Source organism: Oncorhynchus tshawytscha, linkage group LG13 (assembly GCF_018296145.1).
Source record: "Oncorhynchus tshawytscha isolate Ot180627B linkage group LG13, Otsh_v2.0, whole genome shotgun sequence".
In the NCBI taxonomy this organism is placed as follows: domain Eukaryota; kingdom Metazoa; phylum Chordata; class Actinopteri; order Salmoniformes; family Salmonidae; genus Oncorhynchus; species Oncorhynchus tshawytscha.
In genome coordinates, this window is record NC_056441.1 from 65,801,741 (window position 1) to 65,829,562 (window position 27,822).

At 43.0% G+C, this 27,822-nt stretch overlaps 2 protein-coding genes and 1 long non-coding RNA gene across 3 annotated transcripts in view; 1 reads left to right on the forward strand and 2 right to left on the reverse strand.

Moving 5' to 3' along the window:
* Positions 1–6,636, reverse strand: part of LOC112265526 (nucleoredoxin) — a 90,820-nt gene extending 84,184 nt beyond the window's left edge. Inside the window, exon 1 of the mRNA XM_024442898.2 lies at positions 6,127–6,636. Within this exon, the coding sequence (XP_024298666.2) occupies positions 6,127–6,435 (309 nt within the window). The 5' untranslated portion in view covers positions 6,436–6,636. The remainder of the gene's footprint in view (positions 1–6,126) is intronic.
* Positions 6,637–7,226: 590 nt separating this feature from the next.
* Positions 7,227–12,065, reverse strand: txndc17 (thioredoxin domain containing 17). The gene is made up of 4 exons (XM_024442900.2): positions 11,759–12,065; positions 11,391–11,472; positions 8,129–8,204; positions 7,227–7,807 (listed from the first exon to the last, which is right to left on the reverse strand). Exons 1-4 carry the CDS (start codon positions 11,901–11,903, stop codon positions 7,739–7,741), a joined length of 372 nt encoding a protein of 123 aa, XP_024298668.1. The 5' UTR covers positions 11,904–12,065; the 3' UTR covers positions 7,227–7,738.
* A 506-nt stretch (positions 12,066–12,571) lies between these two features.
* On the forward strand, positions 12,572–25,564 carry LOC112265529. The gene is made up of 10 exons (XR_002955782.2): positions 12,572–13,348; positions 14,585–14,872; positions 16,753–16,872; positions 17,013–17,185; positions 17,288–17,509; positions 17,979–19,678; positions 19,819–19,964; positions 24,157–24,240; positions 24,447–24,607; positions 24,846–25,564. It is a non-coding gene; the product is annotated as an uncharacterized LOC112265529 (long non-coding RNA).
* The last annotated feature ends 2,258 nt before the right edge of the window (positions 25,565–27,822 follow it).

Below are 27,822 nucleotides of genomic sequence, written 5' to 3' on the forward strand. Positions count from 1 at the left end.
AACATTTTCTGATTGCAATATAGGCACAGATGATGTCTTTAACCATAGCATGTATGATAAAAGCACTGGCAAGTCATATTGGTGTGGGTTGCCACCTTATCTCTTTTTAAAATAACTTAAAGTCCTGTTAAAATGAATTGTAAAGAATTTATGTAAATTAAACAGCATATAGAGTTGAAGTTGGAAGTTTACATACAACCTTGGCCAAATACATTTAAACTCAGTTTTTCACAATTCCTGACATTAAATCCTAGTAAAAATTCCCTGTTTTAGGTCAGTTAGGATCACCTTAAAGCGTCAGGAAGCTTTAACTTCCTGACTGATTTCTTGAGATGTTGCTTCAATATATCCACATAATTTCCCCCCCCTCATGATGCCATCTATTTTGTGAAGTGCACTAGTCCCTCCTGCAGCAAAGCACCCCCACAACATGATGCTTTCATCCCTGTGCTTCACGGTTGGGAGGGTGTTCTTCGGCTTGCAAGTCTCCCCCTTTTGCCTCCAAATATAACAATGGTCATTATGGCCAAACAGTTCTATTTTTGTTGCATTAGACCAGAGAACATTTCTCCAAAAAGTACCATCTTTGTGCAGTTGCAAACCGTAGTCTGGCTTCTTATGGTGGTTTTGGAGCAGTGGCTTCTTCCTTGATGAGCGGCCTTTCAGGTTATGTCAATATAGGACTCGTTTTACTGTGGATATAGATACTTTTTTCCTCCAGCATCTTCACAAGGTCCTTTCCAAGCTGTTTAAAGGCACAGTCAACTTAGTGTATGTAAACTTCTGGCCCACTGGAATTGTGAAACAGTGAAATAATTTGTCTAAACAATTGTTGGAAAAATGACTTATAGATATATATATATCCTAACCGACTTGCCAAAACTATAGTTTGTTAACAAGAGTTTTGTGGAGTGGTTGAAAAACAAGTTTTAATGACTCCAACCTAAGTGTATGTAAACTTCCGACTTCAACTGTACATGGAAAGCAAGAAATAGCCAGCTCATGTAGACACAGCTGATATATATATATATATATACAGTGTATCACAAAAGTGAGTACACCCCTCACATTTTTGTAAATATGAGTATATCTCTTCATGTGACAACACTGAAGAAATGACACTTTGCTACAATGTGAAGTAGTGAGTGTACAGCTTGTATAACAGTGTAAATTTGCTGTCCCCTCAATAACTCAACACACAGACATTAATGTCTAAACCGCTGGCAACAAAAGTGAGTACACCCCTAAGTGAAAATGTCCAAATTGGGCCCAAAGTGTCAATATTTTGTGTGGCCACCATCATTTTCCAGCCCTGCCTTAACCCTCTTGGGCATGGAGTTCACCAGAGCTTCACAGGTTGCCACTGGAGTCCTCTTCCACTCCTCCATGATGACATCACGGAGCTGGTGGATGTTAGAGACCTTGCACTCGTCCACCTTCCGTTTGAGGATGCCCCACAGATGCTCAATAGGGTTTAGGTCTGGAGACATGCTTGGCCAGTCCATCACCTTTACCCACAGCTTCTTTAGCAAGGCAGTGGTCGTCTTGGAGGTGTGTTTGGGGTTGTTATCATGTTGGAATACTGTCCTGCGGCCCAGTCTCCGAAGGGAGTGGATCATGCTCTGCTTCAGTATGTCACAGTACATGTTGGCATTCATGGTTCCCTCAATGAACTGTAGCTCCCCAGTGCCGGGAACACTCATGCAGCCCCAGACCATGACACTCCCACCACCATGCTTGACTGTAGGCAAGACACACTTGTCTTTGTACTCCTCACCTGGTTGCCGCCACACACGCTTGACACCATCTGAACCAAATAAGTTTATCTTGGTCTCATCAGACCACAGGACATGGTTCCAGTAATCCATGTCCTTAGTCTGCTTGTCTTCAGCAAACTGTTTGCAGGCTTTCTTGTGCATCATCTTTAGAAGAGGCTTCCTTCTGGGACGACAGCCATGCAGACCAATTTGATGCAGTGTACGGCGTATGGTCTGAGCACTGATAGGCTGACCCCCCCCACCCCTTCAACCTCTGCAGCAATGCTGTAAGCACTCATACGTCTATTTCCCAAAGACGACCTCTGGATATGACACTAAGCACGTGCACTCAACTTCTTTGGTCGACCATGGCGAGGCCTGTTGAGTGGAACCTGTCCAGTTAAACCGCTGTATGGTCTTGGCCACCGTGCTGCAGCTCAGTTTCAGGGTCTTGGCAATCTTCTTATAGCCCAGGCCATCATCAGAGAGTTCTTTGCCATGAGGTGCCATGTTGAACTTCCAGTGACCAGTCAGTATGAGGGAGTGTGAGAGCGATGACACCAAATTTAACACACCCGCTCCCCATTCACACCTGAGACCTTGTAACACTAACTAGTCACATGACACCGGGGAGGGAAAATGGCTAATTGGGCCCAATTTGGACATTTTCACTTAGGGGTGTACTCACTTTTGTTGCCAGCGGTTTAGACATTAATGGCTGTGTGTTGAGTTATTGAGGGGACAGCAAATTTACACTGTTATACAAGCTGTACACTCACTACTTTACATTGTAGCAAAGTGTCATTTCTTCAGTGTTGTCACATGAAAAGATATACTCAAATATTTACAAAAATGTGAGGGGTGTACTCACTTTTGTGATGTACTGTATATGTGTATCTCCTCTGAAGCAAAGCTTCTCTCGTCAGGTACCAGGAGCTTCATATACCTGTCCTGGTGATAAAACCACATCTGTCTATCAGACAAAGCCTGAGACTACATAGCCAACCCACAAGACTGCAAAGCTATCTGATGCGTTATACAACCTAGCTACAGGAACAGAAGAACACATTCACATCAATGCACACACGTGCCAAAATAATCATTCTGAAGGGGGAAATGTATAGGCCACATGAAAGCCTTAAGTAAACACTAAACATGTACATGTCTTAGGATATGTCAGAAGGCTATGGTAGTGTGACCTACATCTGACTGCTCACTGAAACATGAATTCTCTCTTCAGTATAAAAACAGAGCGGACAGAGCTGGTCAGTTAAACCACTAACAGACACACTCATTCAGGCCCCTGCTGTTCTGAAGATCACAATTACTCTGCAATTAATACTGGTGACACTGTCAGAGTTAAATGCAAAATTGAACACAACTCTCAAGTAACCTTAGCCAAGTCGTGGCCGCACTCAAATTTTGAACAAGGGCAATGTTAATGCTGCAGAATATTTTCCACCAGCAGCATTCAGAACACAGTAATGCTGCCCTGTGGAGATATGCTCCTCCCAGACCGGCCCAAGACAACCCCATCCCTCCTTCCCTGCCTCCATCCAACCGCCATCCCTCTGTCATTCCCCCCTTCACGCCTGGACTGCATAATGAAGTGTAACACAAACCATCACCAACAATCTGCATCACATTAGATGGGCCTTGATTCAATCGAAATCATGTTGCACGAAGGGTTATGGTTCTACAGGAAAATACTAAACTAAGGAAATTCACAAAGAGTTCATAAAATATACAGCACGCTATTTGATGACTATGGGGAAAGGTTGGGTGGTGTGGAGCCAAGAGGGCAAGGCTCATTTAAAAAGGTCCTGTGTGCCCTTATTGTTGAAAGAGTAACATCCTAAATGTCTGCATTTCATTGAAGAGGTGGTCAAATGTAATTACTTGCCAGTATGTGGATAAACTATGTAGGCCTCAATCAGATAAATACATGACAAAACATTCACATTGTAAAAAATATAATTCCACTGGCACAGAGTATATGCAGAAGTATTCTTACAGAAAATCTCCTGCAAATCCCTTTTACTAGCCTGGTGTGGCAATGTAAAGAGACACAGAAGATGGCTATATATACTCTGAATTCAAAGAGAATCTTTCCAAATGAAAGAATTTCCCTGGCATCTTAGGACAATGAAATTATCACTGTCCAACTAAAAGCCAGCCTCCTTCATCACCATCTTCTGCTCCCATTATTTTAAAGAGATATAAAATACCATTTCTAAATTTTCAAGCCAGGAAATCATACCATACCATTTATATCTCCTTAAAATAATGGGAGCAGAGATGGTGATGAAGGAGGCTGGCTTTTAGTTGGACAGTGATCATTTCATTGTCCTAAGATGCCAGGGAAATTCTTTCATTTGGAAAGATTCTCTTTGAACCAGGAAATCATACCATACCGTTTCTACCGATCCTGTGAGGCCTGGAGACATGATCATGTCTTTACCAGGCGTTACTGGGTATAATGTCCTGTACTGCCAACAGGGTAGCAGCAGCAGGGCACTGAGAATGGCGCAGCTCCGTTCTCTGCAGACAATTAGATTTATATTCACAGTACCTCGGCTCGCTCCCTCTACCCTTCTCTCCCTCACGATTACAATGTACACATATATTATATCCGCCCACTTGGATATTATTCTTTATAGCATATACATTATGTGCATGCAGCTGCAAGCAGAGACACATCGGCTAGCCGAGAGTCTCAGTGGGATTAATTGTAATTTGTTATTGAGAATCATCATTTGTTTTTAAGACAGGCATGCTGACGTATGTAGGAAACTAGAGTTGCAGAGGACTCTAAATAGATCCTGAACCTGCAGCATGATGCAGGTATCATCTAGGTATAATTTATTTCTAATCCTGAAACCATTGCTTTACCCATAAATGTACATGATACAAAACACTCAGACATCGGCTTAAATATTTTAAAGGCTTTCACAACATGCTATTTTTATGTTTATCGAATCCATGTCTAGAAAATAAAATACAGATTCAAGATAGTGTGGTAATCATATTTACAATATAGGCCTAGATTAATTATATGGGAGAGTAACTGTGCTCATTTGTCAAACTGCACACACACATCTTGACAAATTGTGATATATTAGCGACATGTAGTTGTGTGCAAGGCAAAATAATAAATAAATAAATGGACAGGGTACATAGAAAAGATGTAGCAATTTTCTGTGAAAGAGGAGCTTAAATCATCATAACATCTATAGGCTAAACATCTGTTTTTGAAACCTTTACATTAAACCCATATGAAAGAGATGGACAGATAATAGGATTAAAAGGACTTAATGTGACACCTACAGGTATATTTATAGGACATTTGTTTAAATCTGTTCTCCTTTTTCAAACATATGGGTGTTTTCAAATAGCTGTGTAATGTGTAGGCCTATTATGAGATGTTGACTTCTGGATCCTAAATAATGGCCCTATAATTAAATAATTACATCGAACAAAATCCTAACAACCAAAGAGTAGGCCATTGTCTCGAGTTTCACATATTTTAATAACACTGATTTTTAAAAATACATTCGACTTTTTTACAATAACTCTTTTAAGCATCGATAATTTCACCTGGGCTATAGTAAACCTTAGATATATTATATATATAAAAAAAAAACATTTTTACTATATTTAGATCAATATTTATACAGCATTGTCACTATTTCTAATGGCCTATAATAATTAAAGTTTCTCAAGATTGTTTTGTAAATGTTTTGTAAATTATCCTGCCCCTAAAATGTTGTTTTTTTCTCCCCCCAATGTAATTTGTTACCGGAGTGTTTGAATTAAAAAGGTTTCTACAAATTCCACTATGAATAACAATGCATTGTAGACATCAGCATATCTTCCCACTACCTGTGTGTGTGTGACATTTTATTATTTCAATATGGATATTTAGGCTATAGATAATCTGTGACACATAGCACTGCAGTGCACAATAGATAGGCTATATGATATATTCAATGCAAACAATGGAACCTGGAAGAAATACAGTGGGCCTTCTGTATAAACCGTAATCTATATACATAACATAAGAGACAGTGACAAATTAATCTACCTACTGAAAAAAAATAGGTCAGCTGGCAACATTAAAAACAAAATATGTTAGACTCTGTATCAACTTTTGGTTCCACAGTCAGTTATTACCAATGACCCACATGAAAGCATACACCTGTGTGTGCACTGTAAGGTAGGCCTATATAAAATTGGGCCAAGCATGTTGTTTATTTAAATAAGGGTTTTATTGGCCAAATGACCAGGGTAGCCTAAATATATGGGTGTCACATTTTTTTTTAAATCAGGGTGCAATTCCAGGTTCACATTTGTATTAGTCAGTGCTTACCTTTTTGTGTCTATCTTTGAAAGGCAATGCCGGCCATTGCATCTCCTGTAAAAAGTCTTGCCAATGTTTCTGGTCCTGATCAGATGAGACGAAGACGATTTCCAATTTGTCTTTATGTTCAGATGATTTTTTGAACTTGCTATAAAACTCACACAGACTGGCGTTGAACTGCTTACAGGGACCGTTTAAACTGCAGCCGAAGTAGAGCCCGACCAGGGACAGCTTGCTGCCCAGCGCCTGTACATCCACCTCGGCTTTCTCGCTGTTGACGAGCCGCTCCCCGAGTAGATTCACCAGTAACTCCGACATGCTGCTCGAGTCCTTGAAACAGACCCTAATATATTCCGTTCTCTTACCAATACTGCAGAAAATGAAAACCAACACGCCCTCGTCCTCCAATTTAGCTTCCTTGGAGAGAGCCCCAATTCGTTATATAGCCTATGGTCAAATGTGTGCACAACTACAGATATCATCCACTCAGCTCAGTCGCTCCAATGTGTGGTGTGCAGGAATGCGCTCCAATTATACTCATAGAAGTGGTTGCACTCTTCACGTCAAAGCAAGAAAGCAACTCTTTCATGACACCTAGTTATAAAATGGCGATATTGCATCTCTATAATATTCTTGATGTATGTATGTATGTATGTGTGTGTGTGTATGTTTATATATATATATATATATATATATAACATCTGACCACCTTTGTTTGGTCTTGTATTGAATAGCATTACTTGATCAAGTTCACTATTAGTTGATCAAGTTCAAAGACTGATTGTTGTTAGCATTGAGCATGTTTGGCCTGTGTACATTAAACTCGAATGACAGAACTAGGGCTAGGTTACTTTCTTCATGAGCCGGTTTCCAAAGACAACATGGCCTATTATTAAATGTGCCAATTATAGTATAATATTATAATTTCACATAAAAATGTTTTAAATATCAAGATAAAACGCGAACCTAAATGTTTATTATAAGACACATTAGGCCTAATGTCTAGTTAAATAAAATGTTTTTAGACAGGCTGAGGGTGCCACCTAGCGTCTCAAAGTGAACTGCACTATAGACAAACCATTTTACACACACACACATTTTACATTCAATTGTTTTCATCCAACCATCATTTATTTCATTTGACTAAGTTCTACACAACAACACGCCAATCACAGTATAACAGGTAATGTTTCAGTTGATGTCTTCACTATAAAGATTTCTGCTATAAGTAAGAATAATCAATTCATCTGGCACATCACATACTAGGAGTAGGCTGCCTACCACTTAGGGGTATCTAATATATTTGTCAAAAGTGGGCTGTTATTATAACTCTTCTATTTAATTTACTACATTAAACATCAAGTTATAAAAGCAGTCAACTATCTCTACCAAGGCCTCTGGTTATGTTATAGTTGCTTTTTATTTCCATGTAAGAATAGCAACACATTCACTGATTAACACTACCTCGCAGGGAGAGGAGTGTGTATTTGAATTTCAAAGAAACAATAATTTCTGTTCAATCTAGTGTAGTGAAAAGGTGCCTGGGCTGGGGCTGGATCTCAGGAAAAAGACAGGACAGTGGGAAATGGAAGATGACCCAGTGCAGGGCGAGTGTGGTCCTCTAGTCCTCGGTGAACATCATCCTCACCAGGTCAGCTTTGAAGCACTCCTCTTCAACCAGCTTCTGAGGCTGAATTAGATGATGGGGGAAAAGAAAAGAAACATAACTTAGCATGTTTTGGTAACACTTTCCCTGAAGCTATATTTTATATAGAATTTATCAAGTGTATAAATGGTTAATAACAACCTCGCCAATGTGTTGTAACAGTTTTAAAGTTTTTTTTACAGACTATCTATAAAAAAAAAACATTCAATGCTTTTAGGAGCCTTTGAGTGTTGCCACAAAATCCAAAGAAAACCCAAAATTGATGAGAGAAATTCTCCTTTGAAAAGGCAATTTGCTAATCGATCACTATACTAGAAATTATTTTCTTTGTGATCTTATGCTCACCGTGCCATATCGGATCAGAGTGGGAACTCCACTGAGCTTCAGAGTCTTCTTGAACTTATTATTGGGATCCTTCCAACTGGTCGAAGATGAAAAGGTAAATTAAGCAAAATACATATGTCAGACATTTAGGTCAAATGTATAATTTTGTGCATAATATATATATATATATATATATATACACACACACACACACACACACACACACACTGAACAAAAATATAAAAAAGCAACAATTTCAAAGATTTTACTGAGTTACAGTTCATATAAGGAAATCAGTCAATTGAAATAAATCTATAAATTTCACATCACTGGGAATATAGATATGCATCTGTTGGTCACAGATACTTTTGAAAAAGGTAGGTGCGCGGATCAGAAAATCAGTCAGTATCTGGTATTGGCGGGAACTGGAAAACGCTGTCGTACACGTCTATCCGGAGTATCCCAAACATACTCAATGGGTGACATGTCTGGTGAATATGCAGGCCACGGAAGAACATTTTCAGCTTCCAGGAATTGTGTACAGAACAGATCCTTGCGACATTGGGCAATAAATGATTATGCTGAAACATGAGGTGATGGCGGTGGATGAATGGCACAACAATGGGCCTCAGGATCTCGTCAAGGTATCTCTGTGCATTCAAAGTGCCCTTGATAAAATCCAATTGTGTTCTTTGTCCGTAGCTTATGCCTGCCCATACCATAACCCCACTGCTACCAAATGCACCGAAAACAACAGGTGTAGACCTTACAGTGAAATGCTTACTTATACAAGCCCTTAACCAACAATTCAGTTAAGAAAAATACCTATAAAAAAAAGAAAGATAAGTAACAAATAATTAAAGAGCAGCCGTCAAATAACAATAGTGAGGCTTATATACAGGGGGTACCGGTACAGAGTCAATGTGGAGGCTATATACAGGGGGTACCGGTACAGAGTCAATGTGGAGGCTATATACAGGGGTACCGGTACAGAGTCAATGTGGAGGCTATATACAGGGGGTACCGGTACAGAGTCAATGTGGAGGCTATATACAGGGGGTACCGGTACAGAGTCAATGTGGAGGCTATATACAGGGGGTACCGGTACAGAATCAATGTGGAGGCTATATACAGGGGTACCGGTACAGAGTCAATGTGGAGGCTATATACAGGGGTACCGGTACAGAGTCAATGTGGAGGCTATATACAGGGGGTACCGGTACAGAGTCAATGTGGAGGCTATATACAGGGGTACTACCGGTACAGAGTCAATGTGCAGGGGCACCGGTTAGTCCAGGTGACGGAGGTAATATGTACATGTAGGTAGAGTTATTAAAGTGACTATGCATAAATAACACAGAGTAGCAGCAGTGTAAAGGAGGGGGGGGGGGTGCAAATAGTCTGGGTAGCCATTTGATGAGATGTTCAGGAGTCTTATGGTTTGGGGGTAGAAGCTGTTTAGAAGCCTCTTGGATCTAGACTTGGCGCTCCGGTACCACTTGCCGTGCGGTAGCAGAGAGGACAGTCTATGACTAGGGTGGCTGGAGTCTGACTATTTTTAGAGGTATAGAGGCCCTGGATGGTAGGAAGCTTGGCCCCAGTGATGTACTGGGCCGTACGCACTAACCTCTGTAGTGCCTTGCGGTTGGAGGCTGAGCAGTTGCCATACCAGGCAGTGATGCAACCTGTCAGGATGCTCTCAATGGTGAAGCTGTAGAATCTTCTGAGGACCCATGCCAAATATTTTCCGTCTCCTGAGGGAGAATAGGTTTTGTCGTGCGCTCTTCACAACAGTCTTGGTGTGCTTGGACCATGTTAGTTTGTTGGTGATGTGGACACCAAGGAACTTGAAGCTCTCAACCTGCTCCACTACAGCCCATTGATAAGAATGGGGGTGTGCTGTCCCCCTTTTCCTGTTGTCCACAATGATCTCCTTTGTCTTGATCACATTGAGGGAGAGGTTGTCCTTGCACCACACGGTCAGGTCTCTGACCTCCTCCCTATAGGCTGTCTTGTTGTTGTCGGTAATCAGGCCTGTCACTGTTGTGTCATCGGAAAACGGAATGATGGTGTTGGAGTCGTGCACGGCCGTGCAGTCATGAGTAAACAGGGAGTACAGGAGGGGACTGAGCACGCACCCCTGAGGGGCCCCTGTGTTGAGGATCAGTGTGGCGGTTGTGTTGTTACCTACCCTTAACACACGGGGGCGGCCCATCAGGAAGTACAGGATCTAGTTGCAGAGGGAGGTGTTTAGTCACAGGGTCCTTAGCTTAATGATGAGCTTTGAGGGCACTATGGTGTTGAATGCTGAGCTGTAGTCAATGAATAGCATTCTCACATAGGTGTTCCTTTTGTCCAGGTGTGAAAGGGCAGTGCGGAGTGCAGTAGCGATTGCATCATCTGTGGATCTGTTGGGGCGGTACGCAAATTGGAGTGGGTCCAGGGTTTCTGGGATAATGGTGTTGATGTAACCCATGACCAGCCTTTCAAAGCAATTCATGGCTACAGACGTGAGTGCTACGGGTCGGTAGTCATTTAGGCAGGCATGTTACCTTAGTGTTCTTGGGCACAGGGACCATGGGGCACTCTGTTCACAATGTTGACATCAGCAAACCGCTGGCCCACACAATGCCATACACGTGGTCTGCGGTTGTGAGGCCAGTTGAACGTACTGCAAAAATTCTCTAAAGCAATGTTGGAGGCGGCTTATGGTTAAAAGATAACATTCAATTCTCTGGCAACAGCTCTAGTGGACATTCCTGGAGTCAGCATGCCAATTTCACACTCCCTCAAAACTTGAGACATCTGTGGCATTGTGTTGTGTGTCAAATTGCACATTTTAGAGTGGCCTTTTATTGTCCCAAGCACAAGGTGCACCTGTGTAATGATCATGGTGTTTAATCAGTTCCTTGATATGCCACACCTGTCAGGAGACAGATTATCTTGGCAAAGGAGAAATGCTCAATAACAAGGATGTAAACAAAATTGGAGAGAAATACACTTTTTGTGCTTATGGAACATTTCTGGGATCTTTTATTTCAGTTATGAAACATTACATTGTGTTTATATTTTTGTTCAGTATATTTTGCTCAATTCAAATATGCTGCCTGAGAGAGCCAACAAATCGTGATGTTACAACTTGCACAATTTATCTAAGCTTTTCAAAACTACTGGCTGCATTTGCGGGTATGAAAAACACTTATTTTATATTGCCTGTTGATAGCACAGCATTATCATTCTCCTATCATCACCAGTGAACATGAAGAAAAAGTTGAGTACATACTATGGCCTCTCTCCAACCTGACAGTAGATGAAGACAGAGCCCTCGGGAAGGTGGGACATCTCTCCTCTAACAACTGGCTCAGCTGGAGGGGAAGGAGCAGAACAAAGCTGGCAAATCTGTGTGGCTTTGATTTATGCAAGCAATAAATCACACAACAGCTATAACTTCCTAAAATAATACAGAAAATAGAGCATAAGACGAGCATCCCCAGTAAACACATTACAGAGAATAGTTGGCTTGGCTACAATGAATTGCCGACCATAATGCAGCAGAGACTGACGCATTATGGCAGACAGCTGGAAAAGAAAGCCAACTGCTATACGTGTAAAGTACAAATCAATACAGCAATAAAATAATAACTATAATACCTTCCACACAATCTGGACACCAGCTCATCCCTTGAGCGTCTTTATCACCAGAGAAATATGCGAATATGTCCTTTCCTTTTCGCTCAGACACTGCTTTGCAGAATTCATCATAACCATGGACCTTTACTTCTTCGTAATGAGACATGATGAAATAGAATAAGTAGCAGTATTATCAATTATCGTAGGCAAAGCAAGCAGGTATGAATCGTTTCACGCAAGAATAACGAGTTGGACTATGATCGCTTCTAAAATACTACGACCAGAGAGGAAGAAGTAAAGAGAGAGGCCCAACTCGGCGGAAAATCTGTCTCCGTCCAGCAGGTGGTGTTTTGTGTGTTTTTTCGCCCACCAAGCAAGGAGTTTTTGTTTGGAGGTCAATGAGAGTTTCGAATTTGGTCAACAACAAAAATAAATGGCTTATTTGCTACTTGAGGTTTATTTGATTGATTGTAAGTTTCGTAATGTTTGGGTTGTTACGACTGTACTGATATAAGTAGGACACATGACATCGCCTCATCTTTGATTAAAAACACTTTATACCGTAGTAATCTCGAGATGGCTATGTATATTCATGATATGAGGCTTGCAGCGTAGCATTTCTCCATTGAATACAGACGGTTAACGTCAACAACCCTCATCGAATACAATATGAGATATCCACCAATCCAAAAAAAAGATAGGCGGGAGCTAGACAAGCCCGCCTTCCCGCTTTGTGGACAACGACTCCCATTGTTAGGGCAGAGAGGCAAGTATCTTGTCAGTATATCCATAATCTTTGCTATCAGTACAGAAAACGCATGACAACACTTCCTCTTCCTGTCTATTAAAAATAAAACTGATATGACAACATCATCCTATTCGTGTACTGCTTTTGATGACTGTTTCATCGAAACAAACAGAACATTATGGACACAAGTAGATAGAAAAACAATTTTATCATAGTTATCACATTTGAGTCAAATTAGTATTTTATATGTCCTACATCTGGTTATGTTTGACGGTTTCTGCTTTCCGTAGGTTAGAAATACCCACTTCTTGTTTTTACAGAAGGCGGTGCTTATTATTTGTTGTCATGGCGGCATTTTAAAACGTTTTAGCTGTGATTAGCTTGCTAGCTAGCTGTCGAAGTCTATCCCGTACAAATAGTATCCTAGCTAAATATTTTCACTTTCTTTACATTATAATATTCGAAGCATATTGTACCATCTGGTTGCATGGCTAGATACGTACAGAAATGTTAGGCAAGGGTTTGCAAAATGTATCAAAGCTAACGTTAGTTAGCTATCTAGGCAGGTAGCTAGGTATACAGGCTACAGCTGATGTAGATACACCGGTAATTAGCTAGGTGATTTAGGAACAGCCATGACTGCAAACCTAGAGTTCCCGATGACCTAGGATAATCGAAAAGCTGGGTCACATTAGGTCCAAATCGAAGCACTCGGCTTTTTCAGACCCAGTGAAGATAACGTTAGCGGAAAGACATTCATGTAAACCCACATATGGTCAAATGGATTGTGAACTATCTGACCAATAAGACCACAGTTCGTAGGATTGAACCAGGCAGTATGAGACCAGATATGCGCAAACACGGTAACGTTAACCCCACTAGGAACGGCCCTGTCACCTTTCCCGTTTCCTCTCAATACATAAATTACTTCACACACAACAATGAACTGCGCCACCTGCAGAAATTCTCAAGACTCTGCAAAAAGCAAGTTGTATCATGAAAGGTGACGATGCTCATCACAGGGAATTAAGAGTCCTGAGAGTTATAGTGGACAATAAACTGAAGGATAATTCCCAGAGTATCTATCAAAAAGCCTAATCCAGACTGTACTGTTTAAGGAAGCTAATATATTTTAATGTGTGAGACACAATGCTTCTCATGTTTTACAGCAGTGTAGTAGCTAGTGTTTTGTGTTATGCCATTGTGTGCTGGAAGGGAAACTTCGTGAAGGATGACTGGACAAAATCATAAAGAAAGTGATACAATCAGATGCAGTCGAGTCAATGCAAGACATGTTCATAAAAAGGCTGCAAGCTTCAACACACATGATTATGGACAATGCCACACCAACTCCACAGCACTCTAATGCAACACAGTAGCAGGTTCATCCTGCCCAAACACTCCACAGAGATGTTCCCGAAGGGCCTTTTTACCCACAGCCATCACAAATGACTAATTTGTTATGCCTTTTATTTGTGTAGTTGTTGCTGTTTCCCAGGAGGATAGACAACATACTTTCTTACCTATCTTTTATGGCTATTAATGTGCAGGTGTTTTATTTAAGCAATGATGCCTGAGGGGGTTTTAATATATGGCCAATATACCACAGCTAAGGGCTGTTCTTAGGCAAGATGCAACGTGGTATATTGGCCATATGTCACAAACCCCCAAGGTGCCTTATTGCTATTATAAAATCGCTACCAACATAATTAGAGTAGTAAAAATAAATGTTTTGTCACACCTGTATTCCACGGCTGTCAGCCAATCAGCATTCAGGGCTCGGTCCACCCAGTTTATAATATGTGTTTTATCATGTGTCTGTCACTGGTATGGGTCCTGACTTTGTAATTTTATTGATTGATGATGCTGAAGTGATGAAACAATTTCCCAAATTGGGATTAATAAAATACTACTGTACTCTCTACTCTCTCATGATGGATATTGAAATATAACATTTTAACGTTGTGAATGCCAGTTTATGTGGCCAGGTCATAAGTTGGACAGCCGGATGTAACGTCAACTTAGCTAGCTAGCTAAATTGGTAGCTCTGTCATTGCAACAGCAGGAATGATTCCAGTGCCACTATTGTTTTCTTTCAGTTACTCTTCAATGCAGCCATGCCTCCCAACGCCTATAACCGTGCTAGCCAAGTTGGCCCAGCTGCACCCATTGTGATTGAGAAGCTGATGCCCTGTGTAGAGGATTGGGATGACCTGGATAGCACCTGCAGCTCTCTGTGTTTCTCTGCTCTGTCTGAGGTGCGTCTGCTGGCTGCAATCAGGCTGGCCAAGAGAGATCTGAGGAAGAGACGACAGGAGTCATTGAACAGCTCCCCCATCAGACCACAGCCAGAGGAGACCACTACCATCAAGAGCAATGTGGAGCAAGTAAATAAGGCTCACTACCCTTTCACTTGTACAGTTTATATCAATTTTACTCTGCGATTAATCATTCATCAACCTTTATAATCGATTATCAACCTTGATAATTTTTCAATTTCAAGCAGAAGAGGGTTTTTCCTAAGGGGAGGTCAAAGACAGCTGGCCCCAAAGAAGAAGTGACTCGGTCTGGAGCCAAGGTGCTTGTATACACCTCCCAGAAGTATACAGTGCCTTGCGAAAGTATTCGGCCCCCTTGAACTTTGCCACCTTTTGCCACATTTCAGGCTTCAAACATAAAGATATAAAACTGTATTTTTTTGTGAAGAATCAACAACAAGTGGGACACAATCATGAAGTGGAACGACATTTATTGGATATTTCAAACTTTTTTAACAAATCAAAAACTGAAAAATTGGGCGTGCAAAATTATTCAGCCCCCTTAAGTTAATACTTTGTAGCGCCACCTTTTGCTGCAATTACACCTGTAAGTCGCTTGGGGTATGTCTCTATCAGTTTTGCACATCGAGAGACTGAAATCTTTTCCCATTCCTCCTTGCAAAACAGCTCGAGCTCAGTGAGGTTGGATGGAGAGCATTTGTGAACAGCAGTTTTCAGTTCTTTCCACAGATTCTCGATTGGATTCAGGTCTGGACTTTGACTTGGCCATTCTAACACCTGGATATGTTTATTTTTGAACCATTCCATTGTAGATTTTGCTTTATGTTTTGGATCATTGTCTTGTTGGAAGACAAATCTCCGTCCCAGTCTCAGGTCTTTTGCAGACTCCATCAGGTTTTCTTCCAGAATGGTCCTGTATTTGGCTCCATCCATCTTCCCATCAATTTTAACCATCTTCCCTGTCCCGGCTGAATAAAAAGAAGGCCCAAACCATGATGCTGACACCACCATGTTTGACAGTGGGGATGGTGTGTTCAGGGTGATGCGCTGTGTTGCTTTTACACCAAACATAACGTTTTGCATTGTTGCCAAAAAGTTCAATTTTGGTTTCATCTGACCAGAGCACCTTCTTCCACATGTTTGGTGTGTCTCCCAGGTGGCTTGTGGCAAACTTTAAACGACACATTTTATGGATATCTTTAAGAAATGGCTTTCTTCTTGCCACCCTTCCATAAAGGCCAGATTTGTGCAATATACGACTGATTGTTGTCCTATGGACAGAGTCTCCCACCTCAGCTGTAGATCTCTGCAGTTCATCCACAGTGATCATGGGCCTCTTGGCTGCATCTCTGATCAGTCTTCTCCTTGTATGAGCTGAAAGTTTAGAGGGACGGCCAGGTCTTGGTAGATTTGCAGTGGTCTGATACTCCTTCCATTTCAATATTATCGCTTGCACAGTGCTCCTTGGGATGTTTAAAGCTTGGGAAATCTTTCTGTATCCAAATCTGGCTTTAAACTTCTTCACAACAGTATCTCGGACCTGCCTGGTGTGTTCCTTGTTCTTCATGATGCTCTCTGCGCTTTTAACGGACCTCTGAGACTATCACAGTGCAGGTGCATTTATACGGAGACTTGATTACACACAGGTGGATAGTATTTATCATCATTAGTCATTTAGGTCAACATTGGATCATTCAGAGATCCTCACTGAACTTCTGGAGAGAGTTTGCTGCACTGAAAAGTAAACGCCCAATTTTTCAGTTTTTGATTTGTTAAAAAAGTTTGAAATATCCAATAAATGTCGTTCCACTTCATGATTGTGTCCCACTTGTTGTTGATTCTTCACAAAAAAATACAGTTTTATATCTTTATGTTTGAAGCCTGAAATGTGGCAAAAGATCGCAAAGTTCAAGGGGGCCGAATACTTTCGCAAGGCATTGTATCTCTGTACCCCCTGGGCCTGATCATGGCCTGTCCCCCCCAACCAGAGACCCAGGCCCAAGGCAGATAGCCAGCCAGGAGCCCCAGACAGCACTCAGCCAGGAGGCCCGCAGACTGCAGAGAGAGCTGGCCAACTACATCCAGAGATTAGATCAGCTCACAAACAGGTAACTCCACATAATTAAACTTACCCATGAGTTTACCAGTCAAATCGCCATGGTCGGAGGTTGTAGGCCTGTTGTAGTGATTATTTTTCTATGGGTAACACAGCTGGAGTGGCACCTTGTTGGCATACTGTGCATTCCAGGGTGAATGGTTGCAGAGCCCTTGGAGCCTGATGAGCAGCGCAGGGTGATGGTCCGCAGACAGGAAGAGGCAGCCCACTCTGCACGCATCATCTATTTGCTACAACAACAGGCGAAAGAGATCCAAGAGGATTTAGACAAACTGCGCTCACAGAAGATTGATCACACAAACAAAGTAACTCTCACTTAATAACCAACACTGTCATACTCTGATGAGGTTCATGATGAGGACAATGACAAAGACTAACACCCATCTCCCTCGCCTTCCTTTTCTCAGTCCAGATCGATGGACAGGTTGGCTGCTGCCCAAAGAGGGGCGATCAGGGCCATGCAGAGGTTCACTAATCAGCTGTCTGACACGTCTGAGGGTAGGATGGCCTCCCATTGTAAAGAGCTGGGCCAGCTGATCCGCCAGCTTTCTCTGTGCTCGGCCAAGGTGGAGGTGGGCCAGGGATCAGCCATCCCAGAGACTGCCCTGGACATCCTGCAGAAACTAGGGGTCAGTCATAGGCTGAGTCCCAAATGGCTCTTTATTATCTTTATAGTGCAGTATTTTTGATCAGGGGCAGGGCCAAAGGTCTCTGGTCAAAAGTAATGTACTATATAGGAAATAGAAAGCCATTTGCGATGCATCCATATATTTAATCCACCTACAGGTCACTCTCACCTTATTACACAGAAGATGGGCACCAGAACATTTCCCCAATCAACTACTGTACATCTATTGGTCATTTTTGATAAGTAGCTTCCTTATACATCTATATTAGGTTATACAAGCAATACTCCATTTAAAAACCAAAGCTATTCGATCTAAAGAAAAGGGAAATAAATGTGCTGGAGAGCTACAAAACCATAGGTAGAGCTGAAGTATTATACAGTACATTTCATTTGGATTTTATTTGGCTTCTTTAATTTGAATGTATACAGAATATATTTGATTTTTGTGTCTCTCTCTCTGTGTCTCTCAGACCCTGGATACTGCTCTCAGGTAGCAGGAGAGTCCAGTACATAGGAGGCACGCCCGAGCACGCAGTTCCTCCCCTGCACGCTACCGCAGGTCTCCACATCGCAGCACGTCTCCCCCCCATCCCCGTGCACCCATGGGCCCTGCCACCAGGGGTCTCAGATGACCTCGTAGAGCAGCAGGCCCCAAGAAGTCCTTCCCTTGTGAGCAACGAGCAGGTGTTCTCATTCTAATTCTAGCTGAATGACTAAGCATTCAGAGACACTCATTATCCCAGTCAGCTGTGCTGCTGAAGCTATTTTATTAGCATTTTAATAAGGATAGCCTAATTATCTAGTCTTTTTTTTATTGGCTCATTATTCCATATCCTCATAACATCAATAACTCATGTAAATTAATTTCATACATCATTAAACCGGGAACAACCAACACAGCAAATGTGTCAGACAAATCAGCATCCCCCATCCTACGGTTGAAACCACAGTCACACAGACACAGCCGTTGATAAAATATCTGATCCAAAAATAGAACATTTATTGCGTGGGTGGAACGATTCCTGAAATTGCATTTTTAATTTGAGCGTCTCGTGTCTTTGTTGTTTACCCTGTTCTTTCATTGTGAACGAGGTAGCAGATTCTTACGGTTCCCATGGCTCAGGAATTTACCTGAAGGCTTAAGTGCTGTGTGAGTTTGGGCCTCCCACCGAGCTTGAATCACGGCACCAGGGTGGAGATTAATGAGGGACTGGCTGACTGACACAAAGAGGGGAGAGCAGGGCCGGCGTCCGGTTCTCTGGCCATGGGTCTCCTGCAGGCAGCTCATTGTGTGGGTTGTTAGCTCCTACTGTGTACAGTCTCCCTGTGGAAGATATGATGCAACCACCACACACCACGAGGGTTTGAACTGGATAGTATGCGCAGGTCTCCTTGGCAACTAATAACAGTTCTCACTGTCAATGAACAAACCCCCTACTGTACCTTCTCCACACTGCTAAACAAGCAGCAGGCAGGTGTCTGTTTGTGTGCTAGTTGGCCAGATAATTGTGTAGTCTGTCAAAGGAGCATGCAGGTGTTAAGGGCCATACATACGGGTTTGATTAGTCATGCCAAGCACTGTAACACTTATTTGTAAGGGCCTATAGAAATGATTGAGCACATAGCCTAGCTGTTCAAGTGTTTCAAAACAACATTTCAATAAAAAGTGATGATGAGCCAATGTTGTGATGTTAGCAAAATAGGAGAGCGGTCCCACAGCATCAGCAGCCACCCAGAGCCACAGAGCCTCCTCCACAGCTGGATCGCAGACAGGTGCTCAGGGCTGGCCTGGAGAGCCTGGTCCATCTTAGAGAACTCAGGGAAGGTGGGGTACAGGTCCCCAACAGTCAAGGAGGAGCACTGCTCACCTGATCTTTGTCCTGCACCCCGACAGGACAAAGGTCAGTGAGTTTAATTAGTACATTTTTGGCGCAATTAAATGTATTTTAATATGTCTATTAATAACGGTCTAGCCTGAACTATTAGCACTACATTTGTGTCTCTTAAACATTATCTTTGTCCAGAAGCAGGGAGCCCATGTGAGGGATGCAGGTTTCCAGCAGCCAACAGTGGCTTTCAGGCTGAGAGTGGGTCAGTACCCATAGAAGGAGGCCTCTGTGCCCTGGACACCCACGTCACCTCACTCTCCTCCTAAACAACAACAACAGTGGTGAGATCAGAGGAGAGCACTCTCTCTTGTCCTCGGTCTCTCTTTTGTAACTTACTCTTGCTGCATACTCTCCCTCTCAGTCTCTCTTTTGATTGTAATTTTTGCTAATCTACTTGTTTTATGTGTCCATCTCCCCTCAGAAGAGACCAGAGCCTCGATGTCTCTTCTCCCCTCTGAAGCCCTCCTCAGGCACCTCAGAGCAGCAGCTGAGTGGTGTGGTGACAGCAGAGCAGGACTATTGTCTGACCTGTGATAGACAGAGACATGCCCACAAAGAAGCCCTCAGGTCACTGATAATAACAATAATGCATTTTATTTGCAGAAATCTTTTCATTTAACACATAAAACATAAACCATTGGACATGGCAAACAACCTTGTGCCTTATTAGCACCACAGTTCCTTACTAGTCTCATTTATGAGGTTTTAGTTGATGTATAATACACTGCATCACCAAAACTATGTGTACACCTCTTTGTTGAACATCTCATTCCAAAATCATGTGCATTAATATGGAGTTGGTCCCCCCTTTGCTGCTATAACAGCCTCCACTCTTCTGGGAAGGCTTTCCACTAGATTATGAAACGTTGCTGCGGGGACTTGCTTCCATTCAGCCACAAGAGCATTAGTGAGGTTGGGCACTGATCTTGGGCGATTAGGCCTGGCTTGCAGTTGGCATTCCAATTCATCCCATTGGTGTTCAATGGGGTTGATGTCAGGGCTCTGTGCAGGCCAGTCAAGTTCTACCACACCGATCTCGACAAACCTTTTCTGTATGGACCTCGCTTTGTGCTCGGGGGCATTGTCATGCTGGAACAGGAAAGGGCCTTCTACCAAAATGTTGCTGCAAAGTTGGAAGCACAGAATTGTGCAATGACAATGACATTGTATGCCGTAGCATTAAGATTTACCTTCATTGGAACTAAGGGGCCTAGCCTGAACCAAGAAAAACAGTTCCGGACCATTATTCCTTCTCCACCAAACTTTACAGTTGGCACTATGCATTTGGACAGGTAGCGTTCTACTGGCAGCCGCCAAACCCAAATTTGTCCATCGGACTGCCAGATGGTGAAGTGTGGTTCATCACTCCAGAGAACACGTTTCCACTGCTCCAGAGACCAGTGGAGGTGAGCTTTACACCACTCCAGCCAACGCTTGGCATTGCGCATGGTGATTCTAGACTTGTGTGCGGCTGCTAGGCCATGCAAACCCATTACATGAAACTCCCGGGGAAAAGTTATTGTGCTGACGTTGCTTCCAGAGGCAGTTTGGAACTCGGCAGTGAGTGTTGCAACCGAGGACAGGCGAGTTTTACGAGCACTCGGTGGTCCAGTTCTGTGAGCTTGTGTGGCCTACCATTTCGCGGCTGAGCCATTGTTGCTCCTAGACGTTTCCACTTCACAATAACAGCACTTACAGTTGACCGGAGCAGCTCTAGCAGGGCAGAAATTTGACAAACTGACTTGTTGGAAAGGTGGCATCCTATGACGGTGCCACGTTGAATGTCACTGAGCTCCTCGGTAAGGCCATTCTACTGCCAATGTTTGTTTATGGAGATTGCATGGCTGTGTGCACAATTTGATACACCTGTCAGCAATGGGTGTGGCTGAATCCACTAATTGGAAGGGGAGTTTTGTATAAATAGTGTGTATGTGTTGTAGCTGTATGGACTGGCAGAATGAATGAACCAATGGAAACTGCCCAGGGAGCAGTTAAATTATGAGTTTGCTCATTTTAAGTAATTAAGTCATTTAAAACCCTGATCTCAGACCCCACTTGCTGAAAGCTGCAAGCAATACTCTGATTCCAATTGAAAGTTGACCTCTCCAATAAATTAAATCTAGGCGCTTGCTTGTTAGATTGGGGACATTTTTTTTTTTAAAGCACCTGATGGAAAGCAGTGCCTGCCTGCCCTAAATTCAAGTGCACAGCAACCCTCTACACTAATCAAAACTTAATTAGTGCAATTGAGGTCTATAATTACCAAATGCCTGCAGCCTGATTTTGATGGCTAACATTAGGACTGGATTTTTATTTATTTAACTAGGCAAGTCAGTTAAGAACAAATTCTTATTTTACAATGCCTACCCTGGCCATCCACATATGTGGATCTCTAATTGAAACAGTTCTGTCTTGTGTTGTCTTTATGTGAATGCACAGGCAAGCCTGGATTGACAGAATGACCATGCAGTGACTGAGGGACCTAATTCAGCTGAGTAAAGATGAAGCAGAACGCATCCAGAGAATCCCGTACACTAGTGTAGTACTACGTCCTGTACACACTCCCTGTCATAGCCTGGGAACAAATATAGTTAGTCTACCCGTCAAGCTAAAAGTGGAAGGTCAAAATGTTCAGTAGTTGTGTCAAGGTACTAATTCCTCAGTGTGAAATTATGAAGCCCTTCAGGTTTGTGACAAGTATGAGTCTGGAAATCAATGGACAAACCATATGACCAAGCCAGAGGGGATTCAAGTTCAAAATTGAATTCAAATGAAATGCGGCCGGTAGGGATGGCTGCCGTTTTAAAGGCTGCTAACCAACTGTGCTATTTTCTTCGGGGTTTTTTTGCGTTGTTTGTAACTTTTTTTTTTAACGTATTTTCTACATAATGTTGCTGCTAACGTCTCTGATGACCGAAAAGATTACTCACCTCAAACTGGACAAAGATTTTTCTTTAACGTGTCTGACGCGAAGGATATACTCAAGGAAGCGAAGGTAACCTGCCTACGTGATTACTGCCCTGTAGCACTCATGTCGGTAGCCAGAAACCCTAGACCCACTCCAATTCGTGCTTAGTCTCCTCCTGTACCCCCGTTCACCCTCGACTGCATGGCCAAACACGACTCCAACACCATCATTAGGTTTGCTGACGACACAACAGGCCTGATCACCGAAAACGATGAGACAGCAGTGTTGGGCCAGGACAACAACCTCTCCCTCAGTGTGAGCAAGACAAAGGAGCTGATTGTGGACTACAGGAAAAGGAGGGCCGAACAGGCCCCCATTAACATTGATGGGGCTGTAGTGGAGCGGGTCGAGAGTTTCAAGTTCCTTGGTCTCCACATCATCATGGTCCAAACACACCAAGACAGTCGAGAAGAGGGCACGACAACACCTTTTCCCCCTCAGGAAACTGAAAAGATTTGGCATGGGTCCCCAGATCCTCAAAATGTTCTACAGCTGCACCATCGAGAGCATCCTGACCGGTTACATCACGCATCACTGCTAGGTATGGCAACTGCTCGGCATCTGACCGTAAGGCGCTACAGAGGGTAGTGCGTATGGCCCAGTACATCACTGGGGCCAAGCTTCCTGCCATCCAGGACCTATATACAAGGCGGTGTCAGAGGAAAGCCCCAAGAATTGTCAAAGACTCCAGTCACCCAAGTCATAGACTGTTCTCTCTGCTACTGCACCTCAAGCAGTACCGGAGCGCCAAGTCTAGGACCAAAAGGCTCCTTAACAGCTTCTACCCCCAAGCCATAAAACTGCTGAACAATTGATCAAATAGCCACCCGGACTATTTATATTAACCCCCCCCCACACACACACACTTTTTTTTACACTGCTGGTACTCACTGTTTATTTTCTATGCATAGTCACTTTACCCCTACCTATATGTACAAATTACCTCGACTAACCTGTACCCCCACACATTGACTTAGTACCGGTACCCCTGTATATAGCCTCGTTATTTTATTGTGTTACTTTTTATTATTTTTTACTTTTGTTTATTTGGTCAATATTTTCTTAACTCTTTCTTGAACTGCATTGTTGGTTAAAGGCTTGTAAGTAAGCATTTCATGGTGAGGTTTACTCCTGTTGTATTCGGCGCATATGACGAATAAAGTTCGATTTGATTTCAATAACTTAGTGTAGACAGGATTCAAAGGCACTATATTGTCACACCAGGCTTGCGCATGTGTGTGTGTCAGGTCTGAGGTGGGCTCTCCAACCCAGTAGGCTGAGAAAGTTGAGCAGGGAGGCCCGAGGGAAACTTCAGCCTCTCTTGGACCAGGCCCAAGAGACATTCAAACTATCCCTAAAAAAAATAAAGGGTTGTATGGACACAAAAAATAGACAATCCTTTTGAGTTTTTTCTTGCTTTTCAGCAGGCAGGGGAATAAATAACTGACTGTGTAACTTTGCTATCACTCAATACCCACATTGTTGTTACAGAAGAAAAGCCTGGACCAAGGAAAGCTTTCCCCTCACTCAGGAATTCCACTGCCCTCAGAGGAGTGGGAAAATCAATACATCTCATTTGTAATTGAAAAATCCATACAGCTTTTACCACCATATTTGTGCCACCACAGTGAAATGAATAGGGAATTTACAGCTAGGCCTAGCGTGTACTGCTGCAGCCTTGTGTATGTGCTGAGTGACAAGACTGAGTTAGAGTAGGAGTGGTTTGTGTTAGGTAGGAGAAGGTCAGTAGTGGTGTGGTACTGAGCTTGCCCTACCTGTGTACCCCAGCAGATGGGAGCTGCTGCCTCTCAGACCCGGGACAGAAAGGCCACATCGTCACTGAGGCATCGGCTGTCTGAGCAGGCTACAGACAGAGTGAGTAGACCTGTCATATTGTAATGATACTGACTTATATTACCAATATTTCTGTTTTTCTCAGTATTTGAGTCCCAAATGCCCATAGGGCTTTGGTCAAAAGTAGTGCACTATATAGGGAATAGGGTGCCATTTCGGGAAACAACCATAAAGTGATTCCATAAAACGCATGTGATGAGCTCTGTGCTATCTACCTCCCTCTCCAGGCTGCAGAGTGCGCTGAGGTGCTGAGTGAGGCCCTGCTAGAGGAGCTGCTGGCTGATGCAGTGCTGGCCACCTGGGTGGCGGAGACAGACAGATGGAGGGTTTGGCCCAGCTCCAGGCCCCCACCCTGGAGAGCATGCTGCTACGCATGGAGGAGATGGAGGTGAGCCCTGAGCATGGCCCTAAGGAAAGACCACCACACAAAGGTCACAGGGAGTTTGAAAGGGCACCGCTAGTTAGTTTGTCATGCAAGGCCTGTGTGATGTTTGACAGCCTTGGTCAAGCTGTGCTATGGGGATACAGTGAATACACTGTCCAGTCCTGTCCGGATTTGTATTATTGTTTGGCTGAAAAATGTATTTAAATAATAGACTTGTTTTATCATCTATGTGTCTGAGCAGAAAGACCAGGAAGTCGCGAGGAGGCACTTTTCTACCATCACGTACTCAGACCCTCACTGCTGGGACAAAGGGGACACAACTGGGGAGTAAACAGGCCAAGTAACTCCTCCACACAGTTTTGCATGAGGGTTTGAATTGTTGTTCCTCTGGTGCACTGCAGGTGGAGGTATTGTCTTAGTTCTGTTTCAGCCAGTTGAGAGCAAGGCTATCCCTCTTCCTAACTCTCCTTTTCCACCCCTCTTTCTCCCATCCCTATCTCTCTCTCAAGGCCCTAGAGGCCTGCTCCAGGCCAGTCTCTCCTCAGCCCGTCAGGATCACCGGGCCAACACTGAGACACACCACCACGGCTGACATTGTCCTGGAGAGCCCTGTGGAGACCGGGTGTTTTTTCATCTGGCGTTGCCAAAGCGCTCTTTTCTCTGAATAGTCCAATGCACAGAATTCAATAGAACATTGTGTATTGTTACAGTATCTGTATATCAATATGTTTGTTTTGTAGTAATCACCATGCAATACTGCAGCCACCATCTTAGAGAAAGCTTCAAGCACTGGCTGAGTTTAATGGGTTGATGTATGGACAGATGGTTTGAGAAACAGATAGATATCAATAAGGAATATATTACATTATATACTGGGTGGTTCGAGCCCTGAATGCTGATTTGTCTGACAGCCGTGGTATATCAGACCATACACCACGGGTATGACAAATCATTTATTTTTACGGCTCTAATTACATTGGTAACCACTATAATAGCAATAAGGCACCTCAGGGGTTTGTGGTATATGGCCAATATACCATGGCTAAGGGCTGTATCCAGGCACTCTGCGTTGTGTCATGCATAGCCCTTAGCAGTGGTATATTGGCCATATACCACAACCCCTCGTGCCTTATTGCTTAATTATACATTTATAATTTGTTGATGTTGCAGATTGTAGTTAATGGTTATGAGATGCTATACTGGGTGATGGGGACTTCTGCAGTCTCCTCTAAATGGGAATTAATTACAGAGGGTAATGGTGTATGACATCACTTAACCTGCTGTATTAGATGTACCTTATCAGGCAGGAACTCATAAAGGACAATATAACGAGACAAAACTGATGCAGAACATTGATCCCCTAAATTTAAGACGGTGAGAAAGTGCCCAACAAAACCACTGTCCCAAAAACTGTCAATTACTTTATTTTGCAGTTGACATCCACTCCAGACGATCAACAAAACGGATAGAGGTGGAACGTTGTTTATGCCTTTCCCAGAATGCACTGCTTTGTTGTGCCTCAATTCTGGCTGTTCTTCTCCACCCCTAATCTCTCCAGGCTGCAATGAGACCAAACCTAACCCCCTTCAAACCCTAACCCCCCACCTCCCCCCTCACCCTCTGGCAAGACATAAAGGGAGTGCATCAGTGTGCCTCTGCCTCCCTCCCCTGCCCAGAGGTTTAGCTGTAGCTGCCATTGCTTAAATTACTTAGGAATGAAGGAAGAAGAAGGAGGGGAGAGAGATGAGAGCCAACAGCTGACAGGGGAAGTAAGTTGTTGAGAGTGGAGCAGAGCAGACATGCCATCATGATGCAGTGAAAACATATTCAAGCAGCTGCACCATTAGCATATTAAAGACAGAGTAGTTCACTGTTCCTGGACCTTCTGGAGGGGCTCAGACCAACTCTTCTGTGACTCATCTCTCACTCTATCCGTTTGCTTTTACCTATCCATCTGTAACCTATTTCTGTCTCTAAAGACCAACAGAAACTACAACCACCACTAGCTCTTTGCTGTCTGTTTTGTGGTTTGGGAGGAAGATGTGGTCAACCCAAATTCCATTCATAGCGCAGGTTATGACTGCCTAGTTATTTCATATGGTTTATGAGTAAAACAACACTAGCAGAACTAACTGACCATGGCTTTCTTGATTCTGCATTGGTTTTGATTGGCCAGATAGCTTTACTTCTACCCCTGTGTTGTAGATACTAGCTACCTGTATCCTCCTGCCTCTATGAAGAGAGCATTAAACTCACCCAGGAAAGTCTGCCTCTGTGTCTTCCTCCCTCTCACAGCCCAGTGAATTACACAGTCCAATGGGACTTCTCACCCCTGCCTGACTGGCAGGTAATTTCATTGGTGTGTTAGACAAGGAAAATGGCCTGAGCCTCTGACAGGATTCCGATAAAAAGACTAGCAGAGTGCGTCATGAAAATTCTCTCCCTTGTATTTCCCTTGCTTTGCCCCCAGTAGCTGTATAAATGAGATAATGTGTAACTGTCTGACTGAATATGAAGCCAGGTATTTTTTTGTATCGATGAGTGCACTCGTGTGAAAGCACAACACAATGATTGTATGTTGTGTCCCTGAGAATGCCGGGCAAGTTTTCATCGCATTCTATCTCATTTGCAAAGCAATAGGGATTGATTCTAAATTCCACATGGATATTGTCTCATCCTCTACAAGCACACAGAGCATGTTCAGGAGTTCTTCCCTCCAGTCTTTCTATTATCCCTGATTACGAGGAGAAAATTAGTCAGCCAAACACTCAGGGCTGAAAATTATAGATTTGTATGTGCCAACACACAGGGAGTACTTTCTTCCCAGTATGTTTCCCTGTAGGCCTGTGTTCTGAGCGCTAGCTTCAAAGGGTTGACAAAGATACAGGTGCCAATAGAGATTGATTCCATACTAAACCAGGACAAAAAAAGACTATGATTTGGGGAAGTTTCACTAAATGTAATCCATCGAATGGTCCTTTGGAGGAAAGATTGTTTACATGTATTTGACATTTGTATTTAAAAGCATAGTTGAGAAATAATTAATTTTGGCCTTACCTTTAAGACTCCATAATGCAGCAGTCACCAACCCAGGCCTTACCTTTAAGACTCTATAATGCAGTGGTCACCTACTCAGGCCTTCTTTAAGACTCCACAATGCAGTGGTCACCTACCCAGGCCTTCTTTAAGACTCCACAATGCAGTGGTCACCTACCCAG

Excerpts from the sequence above, each read along its gene's own strand:
- txndc17 (XM_024442900.2), bottom strand. The coding sequence starts at position 11,903 with ATGTCTCATTACGAAGAAGTAAAGGTCCATGGTTATGATGAATTCTGC. Across the intron at positions 11,473-11,758 it reads GTGTCCAGATTGTGTGGAAG|CTGAGCCAGTTGTTAGAGGA; the intron begins GTATTATAGTTA and ends CTTCCCCTCCAG. Across the intron at positions 7,808-8,128 it reads CTCTGATCCGATATGGCACG|CCTCAGAAGCTGGTTGAAGA; the intron begins GTGAGCATAAGA and ends CATCTAATTCAG.